General features: G+C 37.8%; 1 protein-coding gene across 1 annotated transcript in view; it reads left to right on the top strand.

The window, feature by feature from the left end:
* The window catches only part of smarca2 (SWI/SNF related, matrix associated, actin dependent regulator of chromatin, subfamily a, member 2), a 67,400-nt gene extending 56,585 nt beyond the window's left edge, over nucleotides 1-10,815 (top strand). The window contains exons 31-34 of the mRNA XM_041786794.1: nucleotides 99-200; nucleotides 1,358-1,484; nucleotides 2,346-2,479; nucleotides 7,886-10,815. Coding sequence (XP_041642728.1) covers nucleotides 99-200; nucleotides 1,358-1,484; nucleotides 2,346-2,479; nucleotides 7,886-7,915 — 393 coding nt within the window. The 3' untranslated portion in view covers nucleotides 7,916-10,815. The remainder of the gene's footprint in view (nucleotides 1-98; nucleotides 201-1,357; nucleotides 1,485-2,345; nucleotides 2,480-7,885) is intronic.
* Nucleotides 10,816-22,067: the final 11,252 nt, after the last annotated feature.

The following is a 22,067-nucleotide window of genomic DNA, read 5'->3' as shown; positions in this document are numbered from 1 at the left end:
AACATTTCGGAGCTTTAATTTTTTTCTAGGTAAAGGTGCACAGGCCAGATGAGTGTGACACAGTCTGTTTCTACATGCTGCTGTTTTTCTGTCAACAGGAGCGTGTGAGGAACCACAAATACAGGAATGTTGGAGACCTGGAAAAGGACGTGATGCTTCTTTGCCACAACGCGCAGACCTTCAACCTGGAGGGATCCCAGGTCTGAAACTGCTCCATGTGAAATTCAAGTCTCACATCATCTCATTTGTATTTTTTTGTGACACTCCTGGTGATGTTTAACCTTCAAGTAACCAGCTTTGATTGAATTCATGGAATAATGCCCAACATCCCAATGTTTTGTTTTTTTCCATTTATATTAAGTTGTGCCTTTTTTATTAATACAACTGTGAATTTTAATTTATTTTCATTTTGGACATTGTTTAGAGAGAACAAAACAAGTGTCACATCTGACCCGTGGAATTTAGGCTGGTGGAGTTAAACCATGCTTCAAAGACTAATCCATAGTTATGTGTCTGACCTTATACTGCAGATCAGTGTATGTAACCACTATTGCATCATTCATTGGTGGATTTCTGTTTTTAAGCCTTCTGTTTAGCTGCAGAAACAGCTCATCAATTATGGGTAATTTAGCCCTATTTTACCTTGAAGTGGATAAAATGAAGATCCTGCTGCATTTAATAAAGTTTGATCATAGTAACACAAACCACAAACACATTGGAAAATTCTTGTGAAGATTTCATCTATCATACTATTCTGCAGCAGCTGAAATCGTCCCCTTCTAGTTGTAATAAAGAATTTAGGCTTGCACATGTCTGTGAAGGTCTCACTTGTGAAAGCATGCAACTAAATCTTCTTTGTATGAACAGTTCATTTTTGAACTGCCAGTTTTTACTGGTTTTTCTCTTATTATGAACAAAGGAAAGTGAGTAGAAAAGGCTAATTGTTTATCAAACACCTAATCACAAGGTTCCTCACATGCTAATTTATTGACTTGATGCACATGGTTCACTCTCCCTGCTTTATTCATTTGGATTATTTTGGGGAGTTTGCCTTTGTCCTCAGCTAAATCTTCAGTGTTTGATGATTATACTAATAACTGAAAAGGCACATCCCAGATTCTCTGTACATAGTCTTGTTATTACTGTTTAAGGAAGAACTCTGAATTTCACTCTGTGTGAAACCCCCCCTACCCAACAGATTTACTCTTTTACGATTCCTTTCTCCATTAAGGCTTAATCCTTTCTCTATTATTAACCTTGCCCACATACTCAGTTTGCATCTCTTTCATACCCCCTCCTCTGTGTGTGTTGTTCAGGAAATTTGAAGAACTGTTGATCGCCTTTGTTTCCCCCCCAGATATATGAGGACTCCATCGTCCTTCAATCTGTATTCAAGAGTGCCAGGCAGAAGATCGCCAAGGACGAAGAGAGTGAAGACGACAGCGATGAGGAGGATGATGACGAGGATGAGTCTGAGTCAGAAGGTACAGCTCACCACCTCCAGGACATGCATACAAATACACAACAAACATGCACCCACTGATTCAGTTGAATTTTAAACACTTTCTATGTTGAGATGCATGGCAGAGTGTAGCCTTGAATTAATATATAATTCATAAGACAGCAAAAAAAAAACATAAAAAATGCATGTGGGGTTCACTCAGGGTCATCATCTTAACCTATTTTGATCCCTTTGGAGCTTTCAGCTTGTTTCAAACCAGAGGAATACTCTTACAAGACTGAGATAAAAGCACTGGGGAGTGTTGTCAACTTGAAAAAGCCAAAGAGAATTTATGAAAAGGGTAAAAAGTTCAATTAAGTGATTGGTAAAATTTTGTCTAATTTTGGGAACATATAGAGATTGTTTTTTTTTTTTTTTTCAGATTTTGCTAAATTATACAAAACATCCTAATCTTGGTGTTTGAATTATCTTCTGAAACTGAAATTTATTTTTTATGATTTATTTCCTTCCATCTCTCCTTTCAATATCCATACCTCTCAGAGCATGAGCCTATCCCAGCTGACATTGAGCAATACGCAGGGTACACCCTGGCCTGGTTGCCAGTCAATCACAGGACATTATTTTTTTATTTTGTTAATTTAACATTTCAAATGCAAGTTGCTGTTTCTAAAAAAAAAAAAAAAAAAAAAATCATTTTTAAAACAAGATTTACAAAGCCAGTGATAATCAGTTTGAAGTGTAATGACATTAAAGCGCAGATTTTTTTCTATCTTTATGTTTCCCACAAATAAAATCATCAGTGCAAACAATATGGTAACCAGTTACATAAGATTTGTGTAGTAGAAGATTAAATCACTTCTTCGTCTCTTCTTTCTTCTTTCAGCCAAGTCAGTGTGGGTTAAGATCAAGCTGAGTAAGGAGGGACGCAGCAGTGACAAAGGGAAGAGGAGGCAGAGCCGAGGGAAAGCCAAGCCGGTGGTCAGCGATGATGACAGCGACGATGACCAGGATGACAATGTAGGTCATTTCACTTCACCGGATCATCAGCATATCATTCAACCAAAATAACTTTACTCAGGAAAAGAAACTCTCTTCTTTCTGTGTGTTTTAAACCCAGCGGGTCAGATTATGAATATGGAGGAAACAAATTAAGAAGAAAAATACCTAAGCAAGTTGTAAAATAATATAATTTAAAAAATGTCAACACTGTTGCTTACTGTGTAACTAATTCTATCCTCATCTTCATATATCAGTTCTGGTCCTCTAGATCCAAAGTGAAGCCGATTTTCCTCCAGGTGTCTCATCTACAGCTGTTTCACACTTTAGACAACAGGCATAGGCTGTTAATTGCTGAGTCATCATAACATCTAGGGTGACCAATAGTTATGCTTTCTACTGTAGTGCTGTGCATACTAGAGCTTATTGCATTTGTTGAATACTGTTTTAACTTATGAAGTTTGTTTGGAACATAAGAAAAAGATCCAGGGAAATAAATCCCAAACCTGATTATTCTGTGTAAGAGTGACTACAGGTAGCTTGTGTTTTTGCCTCTTTGTTTATCTAAACGTTTGCACCTTCTGAAACAACTCCATCTCAAAGACTCCCAACGTCATTTTAATGAGGGCTGCTATAAGTAGACATTACATCACCACTTATTAAGCCAATAATGTCTTCTGTTTATCAGTTATTCCACACAACTGTTTTTCTAGGCTTTAAAATGTCCAATTCTAATGTGAATTTGAAAGATGTAGAGGAGTTTTGTCTAATTAGCAATCATATGAAGAAGAGATAAATTGCATTGACTTTGTTAGACTATTCAGTTATAGTATATTGAATTTCTGGGCCTTAACTCTTTTAAAGTTAGAAATGTGGCCCATGTCTATCTTTGTCCCTTCCCACCTTCTACTTTCAAAAAGCACAATATGTCAACTACAGGTACAAGCTATCAAATAAGCTTTTTATTGAGCTTGAAAACTTCTAATCTCTAAATCAAAGGGAATGAACTTCATTACATGGAGCTTCTTGGGAATGATACAGCCCAAACTATAGCAACACTTTACATGTAGCATTAACATACATATGATTTGAACACAGTGTGATCTAAACATGAAGATAAGTTCAAATGGCTTAAATTACACAGAGAACATCAAAGCAGTCAAATTACCAAATTAATAAAGAAATTGGTTTGCCATTCATCAAATATTCTTTCATGTAGCCATTTCTCAGTCATTACTGTATTTTATTTTCCCCATTTACTGGGCTTTTTAAGAGACTTCTAAAGACGGTCCAACATCATCTCATTTTCTGCCTCCGCACAATGTAACCAGCTTTTTTAAAGCTGTGGTAGCAACCTCCATTGTCCGTATGTTTTAAAATCACCTCCTACTATTCTTTTCATCTTGTGAATGGCAGAGGAATAATACAAGGGTTCATACATTACCATGAATTAAGGGTGACATCCTCTGAAGGCTTACATCTCTGTCCTGATAAGTGGTAAAAAAAAAAGACTGTAAAGCTTCTTGAATCAGATAGTTTATTACATGCACACCATCTTCACAGCTGGATGAAGTTGGAGAGCTGAGAAAGATGTGGGCAATCTCATATTGTACATTATTCAGAGATATAATGTTCTCACTTTTTTCTTTATAAACTGGATAAAAAATGGCCATGTTTTGAGGAAGAGACTGTTGAAAAATATGTGTTATTCTCAACATGACACTTTACTCATCGCTGTAAATGCTGATTTTTCACCTGGTAAACTAGGACCTTTAGGATCTTTTTTTGTGTGAAATTATGTGTGGTTATCTGATAGATTTCTTATAACTGAGAAAAGACTGCTTTTTTGTCAATGAAAAAGAGAATAACAATTTGAAAGTCAGTAACCACACTTTATTCTGATACAGCTATAGAAATAGCAATAAAATGTTTCAAATAAGAATTTAAAAGTAGGTTAGATCGTTGGTAACAATGGGTCATTCTTTTCTTGTCCTGTTCTGTGTGAACAATAAAAGTAACCATTCCTTGTAACATATTTATGTATAGCTGACAGAATATTGTACATTTTTGTGCTGAGCCTCTAGTGATGCTTAAGACATTGCATCTTTATTACCTCCGCTAAGGAGGTTATGTGATCAGGTGGGTTTGTTCTTTTGTTAGTTTGTTAGCAGCATAACTCAAAAAGTCATGGACGGATTTTCATTAAATTTTCAGGAAATGTCAGAAATGGCATAAGAAAGAACTGTTTAGATTTTGGGAGTGATGCGGATCACCGTCTGGATCCAGGAATTTTTTAAAGGATTCTGTACTATTGGGAGATAGGGCTAATGGCGGAGGTCTGTGCCGTTACCACTTTACACCAGGAGATGGCGGACGTGAGTAACATCAATCCCAGCAGCATTTTTGGGTGTGTTTCTATTCAAAGTTTTGGAGTTTATAGAGTTTGAAAGATGCACGCCTGGTCAAGGAGACGAGTTGGAGCATAACAGAGAAAGACAGCAAATTGTAACGAGAATACTCACAATGCTGGGAGGAATAGAGGAATATTCACCCTCTGCCATGACTTCCAGTCGTCCAGTGAGACCATGGGTGAGACCGTCAGTGCATCTGTTGGCGTCGGCAGGCAATGCTTCTGCCATGACGGTCTACCCATAGCAAAGCCAATGCTTTGCCTCACTGTGTTTCCACCCCACCGGGTAAGGAGTAATCAGCGAATGCTGTGGTGGGGGGCACATGGGGATGGATCCAGGAATTTTTTTAAAGGATTCTTTACTATTGGGAGATAGGGCTAATGGCAGCGGTCTGCGCTCTCCGAGTGCTTTTCTAGTTTAATTTACTCTGAAATTTTCAACGTTTCATTACCTCAAGTCAGCTTTTAGATGCCTGCTCTTTGAAAGAGTACTGGCCTTTGTCACACAGTCCTGTAGTAGATTTCCTTTTTTCTGTGATGGGATGTTATATGCTGTGTTCAACAAATGCTGTGTGTTCCATATAAGACACTGAACCTCCTGAGAATATATTGATTTGCAAGTTCTTCAGTTAAAAAATTGATTCTGAATGGGTGCTTCATTTCAAGTACTGCATGTGTGAGTATAAGGCCAACAAATGACATGTAATAAAACACAGAGAGGGCACCAGACTGGCTCAGTGAGTTGGCTAGGTGCCCGTACACAGAGGCTGTGATCCTCAACAAGATGAATTCTCGATCCCTGTGCTGTTTGGTGCATATCTTCCCCTGCTCTCTTTCCCTGTGTTTACTGTTTCTCTTCAGCTGTCGTATTCAAATAAAGGCAAAAGCCCCAAAAATAATCTCAATAAATGATTATAACTAAAACAGAGAGTGAGAGATAAATACAGTGCAATGCCTCCATTATAAAGAAAAATGTTATCCTCTCTCAACTTGGTAGTTAAAATTTCTAATATAATGCTATTTACAAAACATAAGACCTTGTGTATTCAACAAAAACAGCTGATATAAAGATCATTGGGATTGAAAATGCACTTACTTATGTAGCTTGAATGACCCAATGATTTTTTGTTCTAACAAGAACTAAACATAATTGTTATGCACTGGTTGTGCTCTGGCCTTGTACAGATACAAATATGCAATGGCTCTCTGTAGGCTTCCTCATAAAATGAAACAATTCAGGAAACATTTAGTTTGTATCGTAGCTGTAGGTTGTCTAACAACCCTAATGCAGACCACCATCTACTCAGCAACAATAATCTGCAACCAGAGACAAAGCTGAGGAACCCAGGAAGCTTTAATAAATTTCCATTTCACTCAAATTTTGTCCTACATGGGTTGCTCCAAGAAACATCTTCTGAAGCACTTAAAGCAACTATTTTCATGTGTCAGAGTTGCTACTTGGCATCTCGGTAGCCCTGGTCTACCTCTACCATGTGGTTACATTTGGAGGTTATTGCAGTCTTTGTTAGTAAGCATGCTGCCTGGAAGCTCCTGTGAGGGGTTTATTTGGTCATGAAACAGCCTGAAATGAATGTTGATGCCTTTTCATAACCTACTAAGAAAATCGGATGTTGTCAAAAAAGTTTTTCTTAATGTGTGAAATGGCTACTAGACACAGCGATTTACACCAGGGTACTTAAAATGCATTTTTTTCCTGTTTCACACAGCAGAGGTTGTCCAGAAGTGATACATTTCACTCCAGTGACAAACCTTTGAGGTATATACTTCCACAGGGTAAACAATTCCCAGACAGTGAAAGCAAAGAACCTGTTCAAAAAGAAGTGTTAGTGTTTCACATCCAGTATATATTCAGCTTATCCTTGAGTCAGAGTGGAGATTTGTTTAAATTTTGAAGAAAATACCTTACAGCATTCCTGAGAATCCCATTAAGAGAATGGCCTGGATGGATGTACATACTGTCATTATGTAGCTACAGATGGAGGAACAACCTCTGGCCCTGGCATCTTTTGGCATAAAACCATTATTACAGGAAAAAACTGTCAAAAAAATATGAGGCACAGCTTTGTCCAGAAGTGTTACCAAAACTGACACAGAGAATTCCTAGCTTTCAACAAATATGACGTACTTCCAGAGGCTACATGTTGAACTAGAATCTTGTGTGAAATACACAGTGGTTTCTCCAATGAAAGTTTAACTTGCCATTACTTTGACCTCTTTCCGGAGACATAAATTCTGAAATTGGTATGGGCAGTGTTTCAGCCTTCAGCTTTTTAACATTTAATCTTTGACTTAAGGTTGATTTCCTAATCGTAATAATTTGTCTCAGTGGTATCTTAACAACAAGACCCTTCAAATGCAGCTTCAGACAGCATTTTAAAGCTGGGCTGATACTGCTAGCTTTATTCCACATTGAACAGAAAAGAGTAGCTGAAGTTTGAGCTTTAACTGAAGTGAAGGATCAGAGTTTTATTCATGCCAGCAGTGATCCTGATTCGTAAGGTGCTTGAGGTTAATATAAACAGCTCAGCCAAAATCAGACCTTCACCTGGGCAAGGCTACAAGCCAGGTTACTCTGTGAATACAAATATAGTGAGTGATTTGGTCTGCTGTCAGTCAGTCTTTGTGGTAATGTAACCTGCCTCTGTGCTGTTTGCTCAAGAAAAGTCCTTCTGTTGCTCTTCATATCTCCCTCTGCCTGTAATTCAGTTCTCCCCCCTGAATTTGAAAACATGAGTCTTTAAGCCCAGTTCTTGTACCCCCCACCTCCAGAAAATGGATGAGGAAAGGGCCCTGGACCCCCTTAGACACCTTTCATCTAAAGAACTCTCTCTATTTCAGATTAATAATCTTATGCTAACCTCACGCCTCCTCTTGTTGGTGTTTTCTAAGGAAAATAAACCTTCATCACACATCCCTCTCTCCTGTGTTTGCCTTTAAATCTCTTCGTCTCATCATGCACTTAATCTCTCTCTCTCTTTCTCTCTTTCTCCCTGCAGGATCAGTCAGACAAGAGCGATGACGAGTGAGGATGTGAGGATATAGTTTATAGCACTTCTGAACAAAAGGATATCTTCCATCACTGTCTCTTCAGGTTATATTCTGTATTTTTCATTTGTCCTCTGTGTGTCAGTCAGTGTTGTGTTTTGTTGCACCTTCACCTACCAGCTTGGAAATGTATTACTAATAATCAATAAGCTACAGCAATATATCAATCAGCTTATATTCCCGTTTTTAAGACAATTTTGTAGTATATTTTTTAACTCTGTGCTTTAAAGATTTTAATTGTGTATGGAAAAACAGAAGAAAAAAAAAGATTTGGTTTGGTCATAAGCGCTTTTGCTCTATTTGTACTTGCTTGCTTGCACTTATGAAAAATTACATATACATAGCCAGATTTTTAGAAACAAATATATAAATATAAATAGCCAAGGACATCTCAGTTAATTTTAAGAGACACTGATGATAAAAGAAATGATGGCAATCAATCAAGACGTTCATTTCTGGAGCAGCTGTTTGATCTTGTGTAGTACCAAATGCTGGACTATAGAAGAATTGTTTGCTAAAGCCCGCCCTACCCAGTAACTGTTCTGTTAGTATAGCAGCTGTTACAAAACCTGTCACATCTCAGATTTCCCCATGTCAATTTAAAAAAGAAGAAGAGCAGAAAGTGTAAGAAATGAAATATAATTGTGTGTAATCTGCTTCAATGTGTGGTCATATGGGCCGAGTTTAAAGTGCTTTACAAGTTAAATCAACCTTTAATATCAACGTAAACTTCTCAGGCTGGAGATATGCCTGCTGTTTCACCTTATGTTCACATTATGCATCTGAATGAGTGAAATTGAAAATATACGTGCCAACATCTAACACGCGTTACTGGAGGAAACCATTAGAGGGCAACCCAGAGAGCTTTGACCATATTCAAGTACCTGATTTGTGGTATGTAAACTACAAACATGGAGACACTCAAGGAGGTTACTATAATGTTACTTCTGAGATTAGAAGGACCAAAATATTAACATGAATTATCAGTAACATCAGATCAGCTCAGACTGATGATCTGGGGTCAGAATGCATTTCATGCAGCCGGTTCTACATTAAAATCCACCACATGTTTTTACTGCATTTCGTGTCAATGTTGCATTTATTTTTGAGAAGTTGATGCGTTAAACCAACACAGGGGACATGTGGCAGCTGTGATGCGTTTGTGCAAGCAAATGTGAATGCCTGTCAGCATTCGCTGAAACTCTCAGCATTTTGTCTACTCAAAAAGAGATCTGCAGAAGTTAGCATACCTTCTAAAAGATAGATCTTATACAGCTAAGGAACCTAATAGCATCTTTGGGGTTACACTATGTTGCAGGGATCTTGTTAAGCCTTTACAAAGCTGATTGAGAAAGTGGAACATTAAACTATTTAGTTTAGAACCTGGTCATAGATGATGACAGCAGCTCTGTCCTGATCGACCGTTAATAATTGAGAAATATACAAAATTGGAAGTCATTTCCTGCATTTCTAAACATTTTTCATTTACATTGTTAAAGTTGAAAACTGTTGTTTGTAAATATGAAAATCTGTTAGATAAAATATGTTTTAATATAAACCCAGTAACAGTCCAGATCTTACATTCAGGTTTAACATGCTGAAGACAGTAAACCTGTCTGATATTGTGGTGTTCAGGATTCCTTTTGACACATTAAGCACAAAATGAAACATCTCCCTGAGTGCTAACGACTGTAACAATTGAGGATGCTACTTTTTGGACACACAACTTTATCTTTTGACTATTACCTGCTGGATTTATGACATATGTAGACATTAGATGTATATATCAGACAACTTTTGCAAAATTTAGGGAGGGCTTAGGATAAATCAGCTGAAAACTGCCTTTTTTAAACAGTATGCTAAACTGAGGTTGATTTATAACCTTGCTACAAGGATTCCAATGACCCAAGTTAATCAGCAGTAAATCTTTCTACATTTTTCTTAAAAACTAGAGGGGAAAATACAAAGTAGGCTTAAAAGACACAGCAAACAAACTATTGGGGGGCGTGGCTTTGCAAACAGTCAAAAATGAGACAACACAATTTTGATAGAATTAACTATTTCTAAACTCAGTATGTTTTATAGCCAGCACAACAAAACGTGAGTTTTGCCCAAAGACATGGTTTTCATGCTGAGGGCTTTTCTTTTTTTCTTCTTCTTTTTTTTTTTTTTTTAAGAGTTTTTATTGGAAAAAAATGTAACCTTGCATTACGTAGGCGGCACATCATTTAGATAAGTCCCTGTGTTTCATGTGTCTTTCTTGTTCTGCTCTCCAGTTGTTGTTTATCAGAGCAAAAGCTCTGGACTTTGTTTTAATGATTTTCTTCTCTCAGAATGAAGTGTTTGGGTTATACAGATTGACAGGCTGACCTTCAGGAGAATCACTCTCTTTTAGGTTTCAGATTAATGGGGAAACAACTTGTCTTGTTAAAACAAACCAACTTCTTCAGTAGCAGTAAATGTAGCTTTTTAAAGCATCTGAAAGCATGTTGTACCGAGCAACATGAATGTAAAGAACAAATGTTCTTGAATGCTGTTGATGTTACAGACTAGTACAGATGGTAAACAATAACAAAAAAACAACAGTATTATGGGATTACAATCCTTGATTTGAATATAACAGTATATTTTAAACTTTGTATTGATTTAAACATTTGGATTGAGGTGTTTGTGTTTCTATATTAGCCCTCATTTTATTGATTTGAATGTTGTTCGTAGCATGAACTCTTGGCAATATACTGTGTACATGCTGATATATCATTTTTGTTTGTGTAACGTGCTTGCCGACTCTCCATAAGTGTGACTTAATCTTTGCTTTCTTTGCACAGTGTCTTTGTGGTTGTATTTCATAGCCAAGGGCAAATAAAATCTCACAGATTTTCAACACATAAATGTCTCTTCTATTATTTGCTCTTTGAAACATACCTATCGTCTGCTGCCATCTGTTTGTTATGTGCTTACATAAGTTTACAGATGTATCTCAAGGATGAATGCAAAAGTTGAGTTTAGAAACAGGAGGTCTAAAGTTCCAAACAAGTCCTTGTCATGGCAGATTGTATAAACCTCTTGCACTTCAAGGTTCTGCTCTTAAAACAGAATAGGCATCTGACCTCTGATGCAGCTGTTTATTTCATTTCTGTCATTTTTCAATGGTAGGCTTTATGTTAGTGTCCTTTATTTCTGCAAATGTCCTTGAAACATCTTAAATCAAGTCCAGTTGCAACACAAAAAAAAAACGACTCCTGGTATCTATCGCCCTATTTTCTTCATGTCTGTATAAACATTTGTTCATTATTACTACATTCTTTACAAATTTTTTTAGCCATCAACCAGAAGAGCATAGCTTCTGTACTAGTAATCTGGCAGGTCTACATCTAAAAGGGTTCACCTTTAACGGCATCTCTTACTAATACATTCATTATTCAAAAATACAGGCTAACAATTTAAGTTGCAACAAATGTGAAACAGACAAATTACTGTAAATTAAATGCTTTTATAATTGCTAGAAATCCAGAATCAAGATTGTAACTAAGTGTTACGACCTTTTTACAATCTAGAGGTAACTAAAAGGAGTAACATAAGTTTTAAAATTAAACAAATATAACCAACAAAAACTCCCAAACTAGAATTGCAAGAATTTCAAAGATTTATTTACAATGAAATTAGGTACTAACAAAATCAAACATTAGCTGATCAAGTTGTGGCCAAAGGAAAAAGTCTGCTAACAAAGAATTGACTAAGGAAGACCTCAAATGGAAGTACTGACTTTAGGGAATTCAAAGGCCAAATTAACAAACAAAAACCCCAAATCTAACTACAAAAGAACAAACCTTAACTATCTTTACCAAAATTAAAATACAATTCTAAACTCCCTGACTAAGCACAAAACAGGAGAAAACCAAAATCTAACAAAAATGGCAGAGATTCCCCTACCCTTCCTTTGTCTTAAACTAAAATGGTTTTACCTTTCTCAGATACACCAAGAGAAGCAAGGTTACAACATACAGGCACACACATCATCATGGCTCAGGAGTGGAGTGAGAGAGACTGACGCTTTGGCTTGGGTGTCCTTTGTAACATCTCAGATGAGCCAGATCAGCCTCAGCTGCACCACACTCCTGAGGTGTGGCAGAATGGAGTGGGGGATGTGTGGCAGACCTGCAACACAATCAGGGTGAGAGAAGGCCCCAACAATAACAGGAGATTCATCCAAACAACAGACTGCCTTATCAGAGGCCTTTTTCTGTAGTTCTCCTCAGGTCCAGTGTTACTCTTTAGGATGTATCTCAATCATCAAAAAAAGCAAGCATCTCCATCTGAAGTGTTGGTGAGTACTACAGCCTAACAGAACTGCTAGCATGACTGCAAAAGATTTTCAAGCCTTTCCTTTTTTTTGTGACCCAAGGCCATTGAGTTTTAACTCCCCACAATCTGTGTGTTTACCGTACATCTCACTATAAACTGATTCCCGAGGAAGAGGCTGGAACAGAGACATGAGAAAGAAGGAATCAAACAAGTCATTTTATCAGGGACTCTTCATGTTGTTTCTCTCTTTTAGGCAAACTTTGTGTGGAAAAATAGATCAGAAACTTGCTCTACTTCCTGATTTTCCTTGAACACTTTACCACAACTTCCAACAGCAAATCAGTTTTTAAAGAGCTGCAGAGTCCCATTTCTCTACTACATAAGCTGGAAATTTTCTCCTACCCAAAACATGGCATTATCATGTCCAATTTTAAGATTTTAAAATTGGTCCAAAATTTTAAAAATAAAATTGAATTTGATCAATATCATTAATTTTTCAGTGTCAAAGTCAAACATATATGACCCTTTGATACTGAGTTATTTTAAGACCTGTTGCAGTGTTTAGGACTAGAGTCTATTCAAAGCACAGGTAACATTACAGGAGCTTTTTCAACTTTAAAATCTGTAATCCCAAATTGGGATATATAGTTTGCTTGAGTATCTCATAAATTTTGCTCTTGCAGACTAAATGACGCCCTTCCAACTCAAGATAAGATAGATATATTTTTCCACTGCACAATTACTATAAAAATGCTGATGGAACAAACTTCTAAGTGCCTATAATTCTTTGAAAAATGACCAATACTTCCAGGGACTTTAGGGCCAGGGGAGGTGGAGGAGGGGTTCTTTGTAACATTAATTAGCAACTTATCAGGCTTATTTCTCCAATTATGCTGTTGAAAGCTAGATAGGCTGACACTAGGGACAAATTAAAGGCAGGGTTCACCTGTGCTTCTGTTCAAATGAACCTGATTTGAAGTGTGCCTCTTACCCAGTTGACAGTGAAGATTCAGACTAATCACAGAAAGAGTACTTTTAACAGGAAAGCATACATTTTTTCAAGATATATGTACAGTTTAATTATTTTTAAAGTAGCAACATGACATCACAACCAGTGCTAAAATGTTAACTAAGGTCAAGGTAACCCTCAGAACTCTTCAGAAGCACAGCATAAGAAACTGGTTTAACAAGAATTAAGACTATCACTTGTAAAATCTCAGTTTTAAAAATACAGACCCCACACATGATGACAATGACAGGTTTTACAGTTTTGTTCTTCGTGTGTGGCGAAAAGTTGGCCAACACAGCAGACTACACACTAGAGCATGGTACACACTACAAGATAATCATGCTGATTTTGGATCAGATTGACTTCTGATCAAAGTCAGCAAAACCCCCGTATTAGATGGCTCCAAAGATTATCCGACCAGAGTTCACTGTGGTGTTAAGATTGCTCGGAAGATGCTCTGAGTTGTTCTAAATATCTGTTTAATTAGACAGCATGTTAACTGGTGACCTTCACACAACTGTTTGTAGATGTTGTCATAGCAGCTGATGAAAAGGAGTCTTTGGGATTTCCTCTTCTACCCTGTGTTTAGTTTTTTGAATTATTATAATTATAATTTGAAAATATATTTTTCAGCTAGTAATTGAAGAATAAACTTAACTAATACAGAACAGTCACAAGTGCACTTTTCTACAAGTCACCAGTTTACATGGTCACTTTTTGAACTTTAACACTGATCTTATTTTCTTTTTCTCCTTTAATTTTACAGGCTAAACATTGACTTCTATTGTTTTCTGTATTCTATGTGGACTTGGTTTATCAGTTTTTCTTTAAAACTTTCTGCCAGTGCAGATCTTTGTTTTAGCTTGGATTAGGTCTTATTATCCCTGCAGAAGCCCAAAGACCCACACAGCTGATCAGAGGATCACTGCGCAGAGGTGGAAGGAGACAAAATGCCAAAAGCTGACACAGAGGGGTTTTTCTGGGGAAAAATGAAGTGCTTTGTACGTTTGGACACAGCATACAGGCGAGCCAACATATTTTATTGCCCAATTTTTATGTAAAACTCGGTGAACGTGGGTAAAACCTTCCAATCTACAGCCATTATGCCGCAGATCTTTCTGAGCTCGTAATAACCACAGGATCAATTTCACACAAATCACTGGAGGCTATAGCCACTACTATAACAAAGTACCTCATACAACCCAACTTCAAAAATCCCGACATATCCCTTTAACTTAAAAATCCAAAACAGCTTTTTAAGCTCTATTTCTCTGAGTTAAAAGAACTAATTTTCAGTTTGTAAGCAGTACTAAACCCCTTTGAGAATTTTTGAAATTGCTCTCAAATTAACAATCATTCCTTAACTTGCATTTCCCAGAATACCATTGGGCATTAAACACTTTTGCACCATGAGTGAAGGTATTGACTCAGTCACAGAACTCCTGCATGTGGAGAGCAACCACCATACACTACTGGGAAAAGTAAGAAAGCAGTAGAGAGACCTTGGAGTTGGAAATAGTTGATGAGTCAGAAATTTCAGGCCTTGTTTACACAGCAACGTTTTGCTTTGTTTTCCGTTTTCGTTTCCAAAAAGTTTCATGCTTACACGACAACGTTTCGAAAACAATCTCCATCTATACGAGAACACAGGAAACAGAAAAACGCCGTAGTAAGGTGATTTACTGCACACTAAAATGGTCTCTTCAACAAGGACAGTGTTTTTCATGTGTTTTTGAGAATATGTAACATTTTTGTCGTACACATCTGCATGAGAGTAAGTCATCACTAAATCCTCCTCCTCATCACCATCATAGTGTGGCAGCAAAATTTTACGGCACATATAAACACAAAAATGCATTGCAAGACCTGTCTTATTTTAATGAAATCCTGTTAAGACTGTTTGATTTTCCAGGGACAAATTTCTCTCCTAAAGCCTTTGATTTCTCGTGGATTTTCTCAGAAAGTGCAGCGCTTCCTGCTTTTAGCGCAGCAAATGAATGATAGCCTTTTCAGAACAATATTTCTACTTCCCCTTTTTCAATTTTATCTGCTTCTTGGAAGTAATTAACTACCTTTTTCACCTTAACAGGAAGCTTTAATCCTGTGTCCTCCATCAGCTGCGCATTATATGTAGCCGGCGGAGGAGGAGACAGCTGAGTCTACGGGCTGAACTTAGTTATTAAAACTTAAAGAAAAAGATAAAGTCTAAATCATTTCCGAGAAGCAGATATATAGGAAAATAGAAATATCATTCTGAAAAAAAAGGCTCCAGCTGCACTCATGTGTACCGCTGCACTTTATGAGAAAATCCACGAGAAATAAGGCTGTAGGAGCTGAATTTGTCTGTGGGGAATTAATTATTCTCAGTGGGTATCTACGTTATAACAAGACTGATCTAGCAAAGCATTTTTGTGTTAATATTAGCCGTGCAATTTCTCTGCCCCACTACGATGATGATGACGATGATGATTATCATGATGATTGATAAAAAAGGTAAAAGTAATCATTTCTAAAATTAATAGCATGACTTTATCTAAAGAAACTGGCACTTATAGCCCTCTAAACGAGAATAATGTGTCCCCTTTTCTAAATCCAGCTGGCTGTGACTTGACTAGCTGAATCACAGTAAACTACAACAGACTCGAGCTTCAGAGTGCTGCGACACTTATGCTTGACAGCTGACTGCGTAGTGTGCATGTACGTTTTCAGAAAGTGTTGTTTTCCCTGTTTACACAGAGACAGAGACTGGGGCCTTTTGAACATCTTCCACTCTGGAGCCCGTTTCCAAATTGTTCCATTTTCAGGTGCCAAAACACCATTCTCATGTAAACGGACAGCCAAAACGCTACAAAAGTCTTGCGTTTTTACCTGAAAACATTGTCCTGTAAACAGGACATGTGTGGGAATTTGAAAATGAAGAAACAAAAAGATACACAAAGAAAAGGAAAAAGAATAGTCTCTGAAGTAACAGAAGCCAAGTAATGATGATTGAGAAGCCCTTTGTTTTTGATATAACAACGCAAACACTAATGGACGGTATCGTCAAAGACCCACACGAGGTTGGGAAGTTTATCGAATATAAGCTTGGTAAAGTAAAGTCTGTTCGAATTACCAGAGGAGAACTTATCATTATTGAATGCCATTCAAAACTAACTTTGCAAAGCAGATGGATACGCCCATTTCCTTGTTTTTCACTGGCGAATCCATCTTGTTAAGCTCCCATCTGAACCGTTTGGGCCCGGTTAGAAAGGGACAGGACCAATCAGCGACGAGGGGCAGTATTTTCAGGCACAGCAGAGTGGTGATGTAAACAAGCAGCAACAAGAGGCCTGTGCAATTATGGCAGAAGAGCTTAGCGTGGATGCTGCTAAAGCGCCAGTTTTATCAGAACTTGGCAACATTTCTTTGTTAAAAGAAGAAGAAAGAACAGCAGTCCAGTACTTACATGTCTATAGTCGCCATGTTTTGCGTTGTTCCTCGGTAGCTGCACACGCACAGCTCGATAGCTGCTACGTACTGTGTTTTGTTGCTCTGATGGCCCGTAGAGATGTGACAGACAGAACGTTCATCCAATCACACTCCGAATTTTTTTTTCAAAGCCGCTGCCTTTTCTCAAATGTTTCCTATTGAAGCTTTCCCAAATAAATGTGTGAAACAAATCCATCTGGCATGTCAAGTTAATTCAAAACAGCAAAGAGACAGAGCATTGAGGATCAAAACATTTAAAGACGGCTTCAGCTGTGTTATTTGTTTTCCCTTAGAAGACAAGGAAGGAAGAAAGGAGTTGTAGGTGGAGTGCCACTGTCAGTGGATGCAGACTCTCTTCTTGATGTCAAAGGAGTGTGTGAGTCCCGGAGATAGAGTCTTCCTAGACAATGTATGCTACAGAGTTAGACAGTTTGAGACAGCTGTTTCTGCTGTCAAGAATATGGACATGTTGCGGCAGTATGCAGAGGAGTTAGAAGATGTGTGAAGTGTGGGGAGAACAGTTGTTATGATACATGTGATATTGACAGCAAAGAAGTAAAGTGTTTGCACTGCAATGGAAATCATTTTGTAGGATCTGCAAAATGTCCCAACAGAATCAGGGAAGCAAGACTGCTGAGGCAGTGAAGAGTATTGAAGTAGCTGAAGAAGGGCCTGTGCAGGAGAAGTAGCAGGAGCAGCAAAGACAGAGAGGAACAGACAACATATGTGTGGATAAAAAACATTTCCTGGCATTCATTTCAATGGTCATTAATGGACATACGAGGAAAATCTGAGAGAATTAAAATGGTGTTGGAGGCAGCAACTCAAGAGCAAAATTTAAAGGTCAAGTTAAATTGCCAACCTTAAAATTTTGTCGAGTTTTTGCCTTAAATTTTGAGTTCTCCCAACTTTTTTATTGTTTCTTCCTTTTTTTTTTTTTTTTTTTTGCAGTGTATGGCTGTGTTTGTTGTGCTTCCTTCCTCAGTCAGCTTGCTTCCTGATTGGCTATTGCCCAAATCAATGTTTTAATCCACAGAGAACAGAGAAATAAATACAGCATTGCTCACAAAACAATAATGATGATTATTCTTCAGGTCCTTCAGGTCTAATGATTTTGACCAAATGTTTAAGTAAAGCACACTTTGAGGATGTAGTATGTACAAATGAAATAACAACTTGCCCTTCACTTTGTCCTGATGAGCTTTTAGCAGCTTTATCTTATGAATGATTTCCACACAGCTGTATAAACCAGTGCAGTGATGTGTTCACTGCCAGGCTCCTACTGTATTTCCTGGCTTCTGTGCTGTATTATGCCGTTGAGACACTGGAGGGCACAAGTCTGGCTGTCTTACTGTACAGCTGGCCCTGACGCTCCACAGCACATCAAAACAGCTTTCCTTTTAGTATTCCTGCCATTTTAAACAGAGCCTCACTAAGCCAATTCTCCCTGACGAATGACCATCCATCCCCCTTTCTTTATCTCCCCCTTTGAAGTGCCGAGCTGTTGGTTTAGACTTGAGCCCAGGAAGAGAGGAGCAAAGTGGAAGTTAATCCTTGTCTGAGTGCCAGCGATGTCAGCTGGAAAAAGTCAGGTGCCAGTGCGATTTCTGCCATTCCTCTGTAGCTTTTGTCCCAAATCATCGCATTAAACCAGCAGATGCAGGTCCTTCCAATCGAGAACGCTCTCAGGGAATTTTCCTTCCTGATGAATCCTGAATGGTGATCTGAAAAGGCCAGGTGCCCTTTATTATTAGAGAGTCAAGTTTTATGTGCCTTTCAGGGCGGGAAACAGGCGCTATCATCACTAACGCTTGCACAACTTAAAAGGAAGAGCGGGAAAAGGCTTTGTCTCCCTGCGGATTCCGGGGTTCACTATCAGTTTAACGCATGATCGAGGAAAAGGCTCATTTTTCTTTGGAGAGCGCGGTCCTGTGAGCTGACAGGCTGCATCAAACATACCAGCACGATGAGAGGTTTCAAGGACAAAAGGACTTCTTTCATGATCAGTAATTAGGTCTGTTTTTTAAGACTGAACCAGTCATTTCAAAATGCCATAAAAATTAGGTTACATTAAAACAAATCAGGGGACATCTTGTGGCATATTGAGGCTTTGTTGCCAAAGCTACAGTCCAATCATCAAGGTGAAATAATGTCAGACCAGAGGTCGAATGTTTTAATAATGAATCTATCTCTACTTATATAATGCTATTTATATAATGCTATTTATTATGCATCAGTTTTGACGTCCAACAAGCCAAACTAAATCAAGGTGTGCCCATTTTCCTTAATAACCAGCATGTTTCTCTGCTGTTTTCCATATGAAGGGTTTTCTTTAATTAGTTGACTGATTGGAAATCAAAAGTCAAGGAACAGTACAATATTTTGTATCAATGTGACGACCCAAAAGTATCAAACTTTCACATTTATGAAGCTCAGATCAGAAACTATGTGGCATTGCTTTCAAATTAAGTAGAATGAATAAAACTCTTCTCAGTTGTTTGAAAAGTTACTTTTCCTTTAAGGCTGAAGTTTAATTGGGATGATGTTATTCTCAGGACTGTCTTTAACCTTTTTTTGTTTGATCTTTGGATGCCTCTTCTTAATTGATCTCTTCTATTTTTTATGTATCCTTTTTGCCTGTTATCCCTCCGGGTTTCATGTGGGTCTAGTCCAAGTTAGAGGTCTTGTTTTTTTCCTTCACTTTCTGATGTTTTCCAAGATTAAAACCATAAAATATATGATAGCATTCAGTTCCTTTTGATTAAACACTGCTTATGTTTTATATCAACACACAGATAATCTGTTTATTTTTACAAATTATTTTGTCAGTCAAACTTATCATTCAAGCTTAAAATCTACATATGCTGTTGAATGAAATATCTGTAGTGTGCCGGTAGTCAAGTGGTTAAGGCACATGCCAAATACACAGGCGACCTGGGTTCAAATCTGGCCCGTGGCACTATTTCTTGCATGTCTCTGCCTGCTCTCTCCCCTGTTTCCGACCCTATCAAATAAAGGCAAAAAGGCCAAAAATAAATCTAAAAAAAAATATCCCTCTGTCAATTTTTAGTCAGATGTCAGGAAGTTATCATCTACAATAAATCTGTTGGTTTGATTAATCCTTTTATGTTTTTGTTTGTGTTAGAAAAAGAAACTGATGGCAAAAACACAAAATTGGAGTCGTTACCATCTTCATAAGAAGAAGTCAATTACTTATTGTTTCCTTTGTTGTTTGTTTCCAGCTCTTTCTGTGTTACTTTTCTGTTATGTCTAGTTTTAATGAGTTTGAATTACCTTATATTTCTCCTCTTGATGTATTTTTTTTATAAAAACCATTTGTAGTCATCTACTACTCCCACAACTGTGCTTTTATTTCCCTTTTTTATGTGCTGTTGTGTGTCTAACTCTAAATTTGCAGAAATCTGATATCTAGTTACAGCAGATTTGACCTTTCTGACACAGAACATGAATTTAAAGGTTCAGTGTATAATATTTAAGAGGATTTATGGGAAAAAAAATGGTTAAAATGGAACATAAAATTTATAAGCGTGTTTGAATTAGTGTTGGATTACCTGATATTATCATTTTACTTTTATTACCTTATAATAAGCTTTGAACACTGTCATGGTTACCACCAGAGGTGAGCACTGCTAGCTCAAACTGTTAGATGTCACTAATAATCCCTGTTTAACACCTTTTGTGCAGTTGGAGCTCAGTGGGGTTGAGGTCAGGGCTCTGTGCAGGCCAGTCAAGTTCTTCCGCACTGAATTCATCATACCATGATTTTATACACCTGTGGCAGCAGGTCTGAAATGCTTAATAGGTGTGGCCAAATACTTTTGTCCTTATGGTGTATCTTCATAGGCCCATATTTTTTACTTGTTTTTTGTCTTTTTAAAGCTCTCTCCTCAGTTACTCTTCCTCCTCTTTCCCTCATTAATCGTCCCAGTCTTTGTCCAGAAGCTCGCAGTCTGCAGCGAGGTGAGATGAAAGAGCTTGAGATGTCATGCCAGAGCAGGCAGGTTTCCTTCCTGTGCAGGCTAACTAAATATGTCACTCATAATTAGATGATGAGTTCACGGGAACAGAGGGTGGCATGTCTCCTGAGGTGTGTCGTCTTTTTTGGCACATAACATCACACCTGAAGTGATATCATGCAGCAGCATGGATCTGCTCTCCTCTTGACCGGTTCCTAATTAGGTGGAATAGATATCCTTGCTTTAATATGTTCTCTTTAATGCTTTTTAACTGATAAAGTATAAATCATTACTGAATGGTTAATGGTCTATAGTTATGAGGACATTTGTCTGCTGAATTTTAACACCATGAGTAATGGAGGGTAATAATCCTGACTGCTTAAAGTTGATGATTTGACTCATCATTCATGAAAAACCAGGGTTGACACTTAAATCTCTGTGCCTCTATATTGAACTGCTTCTTTGTGCACAGGAGCAACAGCAAATTGTGGTTTAATCTTTACAAAAAGAGTCTCAAATTGACCCTTTTATCCATGTTCAGGAGGTATTAAGTATCCACAGAGGGCCTCTCCTCTCCAAAAACGGCTCCAGGGGCAGACAAAATCTCTCCCTGGGTTAAATGATAGATTAAAAAGTTGATGATGGAACTCAAAATATAAAAAGGAGTTTCTGGAAATGTTTAATGACAAGTCAATGGCCACTTATTAGAAAACTTTTAAAGATGACCTTAACAGGAGACTCAAATTTAACATACAAAGAAAATGTCAGACCCATCCTGTCTTCAGTGTGCAACAGTTCAAACACACTCAGAAGAAACTGAAATGAATTTTGCCATTACCACTAGCAGAAAGGTTACTTTGCTCATCTATTTCTCAGGACAGGTGCATCAGAGGGCAAGGTATCCAGCAAACATTTCAGGACAAACACCCGCACACTGTCCAACTTGCAAAGAAAAGGAGTATTTATTTGCAACGCTTCGGTACTAGACCTTCATCAGGCAAACAGTTTGTTCAAAAGGGCAGGACTTATTAAATAGGAGGTGGCCTCACACCTGCAGCCACCTTCTCAGCCCTATCTCCCAATAGTACAGAATCCTTAAAAAAATTCCTGGATCCAGACAGTGATCCGGATCAGTCCCAAAATCTAATCAGTTTTTCCTTATGCCATTTCTGACATTTCCTGAAAATTTCATGAAAATCCATCCACAACTTTTTGAGCTATGTTGCTAACAAACGAACAAACAAACAAACCCCCTCAATCACATAACTTACTTGGTGGAGGTAATAAACTACGACCCCATCATCCCCTTTCAAAAGGACATTTTCTCTCACCTTGAGGATGCCAAAAAAAGAGAATGGATTTCCGAATCTGAAT

Source organism: Cheilinus undulatus, linkage group 5 (genome assembly GCF_018320785.1).
Source record: "Cheilinus undulatus linkage group 5, ASM1832078v1, whole genome shotgun sequence".
Taxonomy (NCBI): Eukaryota; Metazoa; Chordata; class Actinopteri; order Labriformes; family Labridae; genus Cheilinus; species Cheilinus undulatus.
This window is presented reverse-complemented; position numbering and strand designations above follow the sequence as displayed.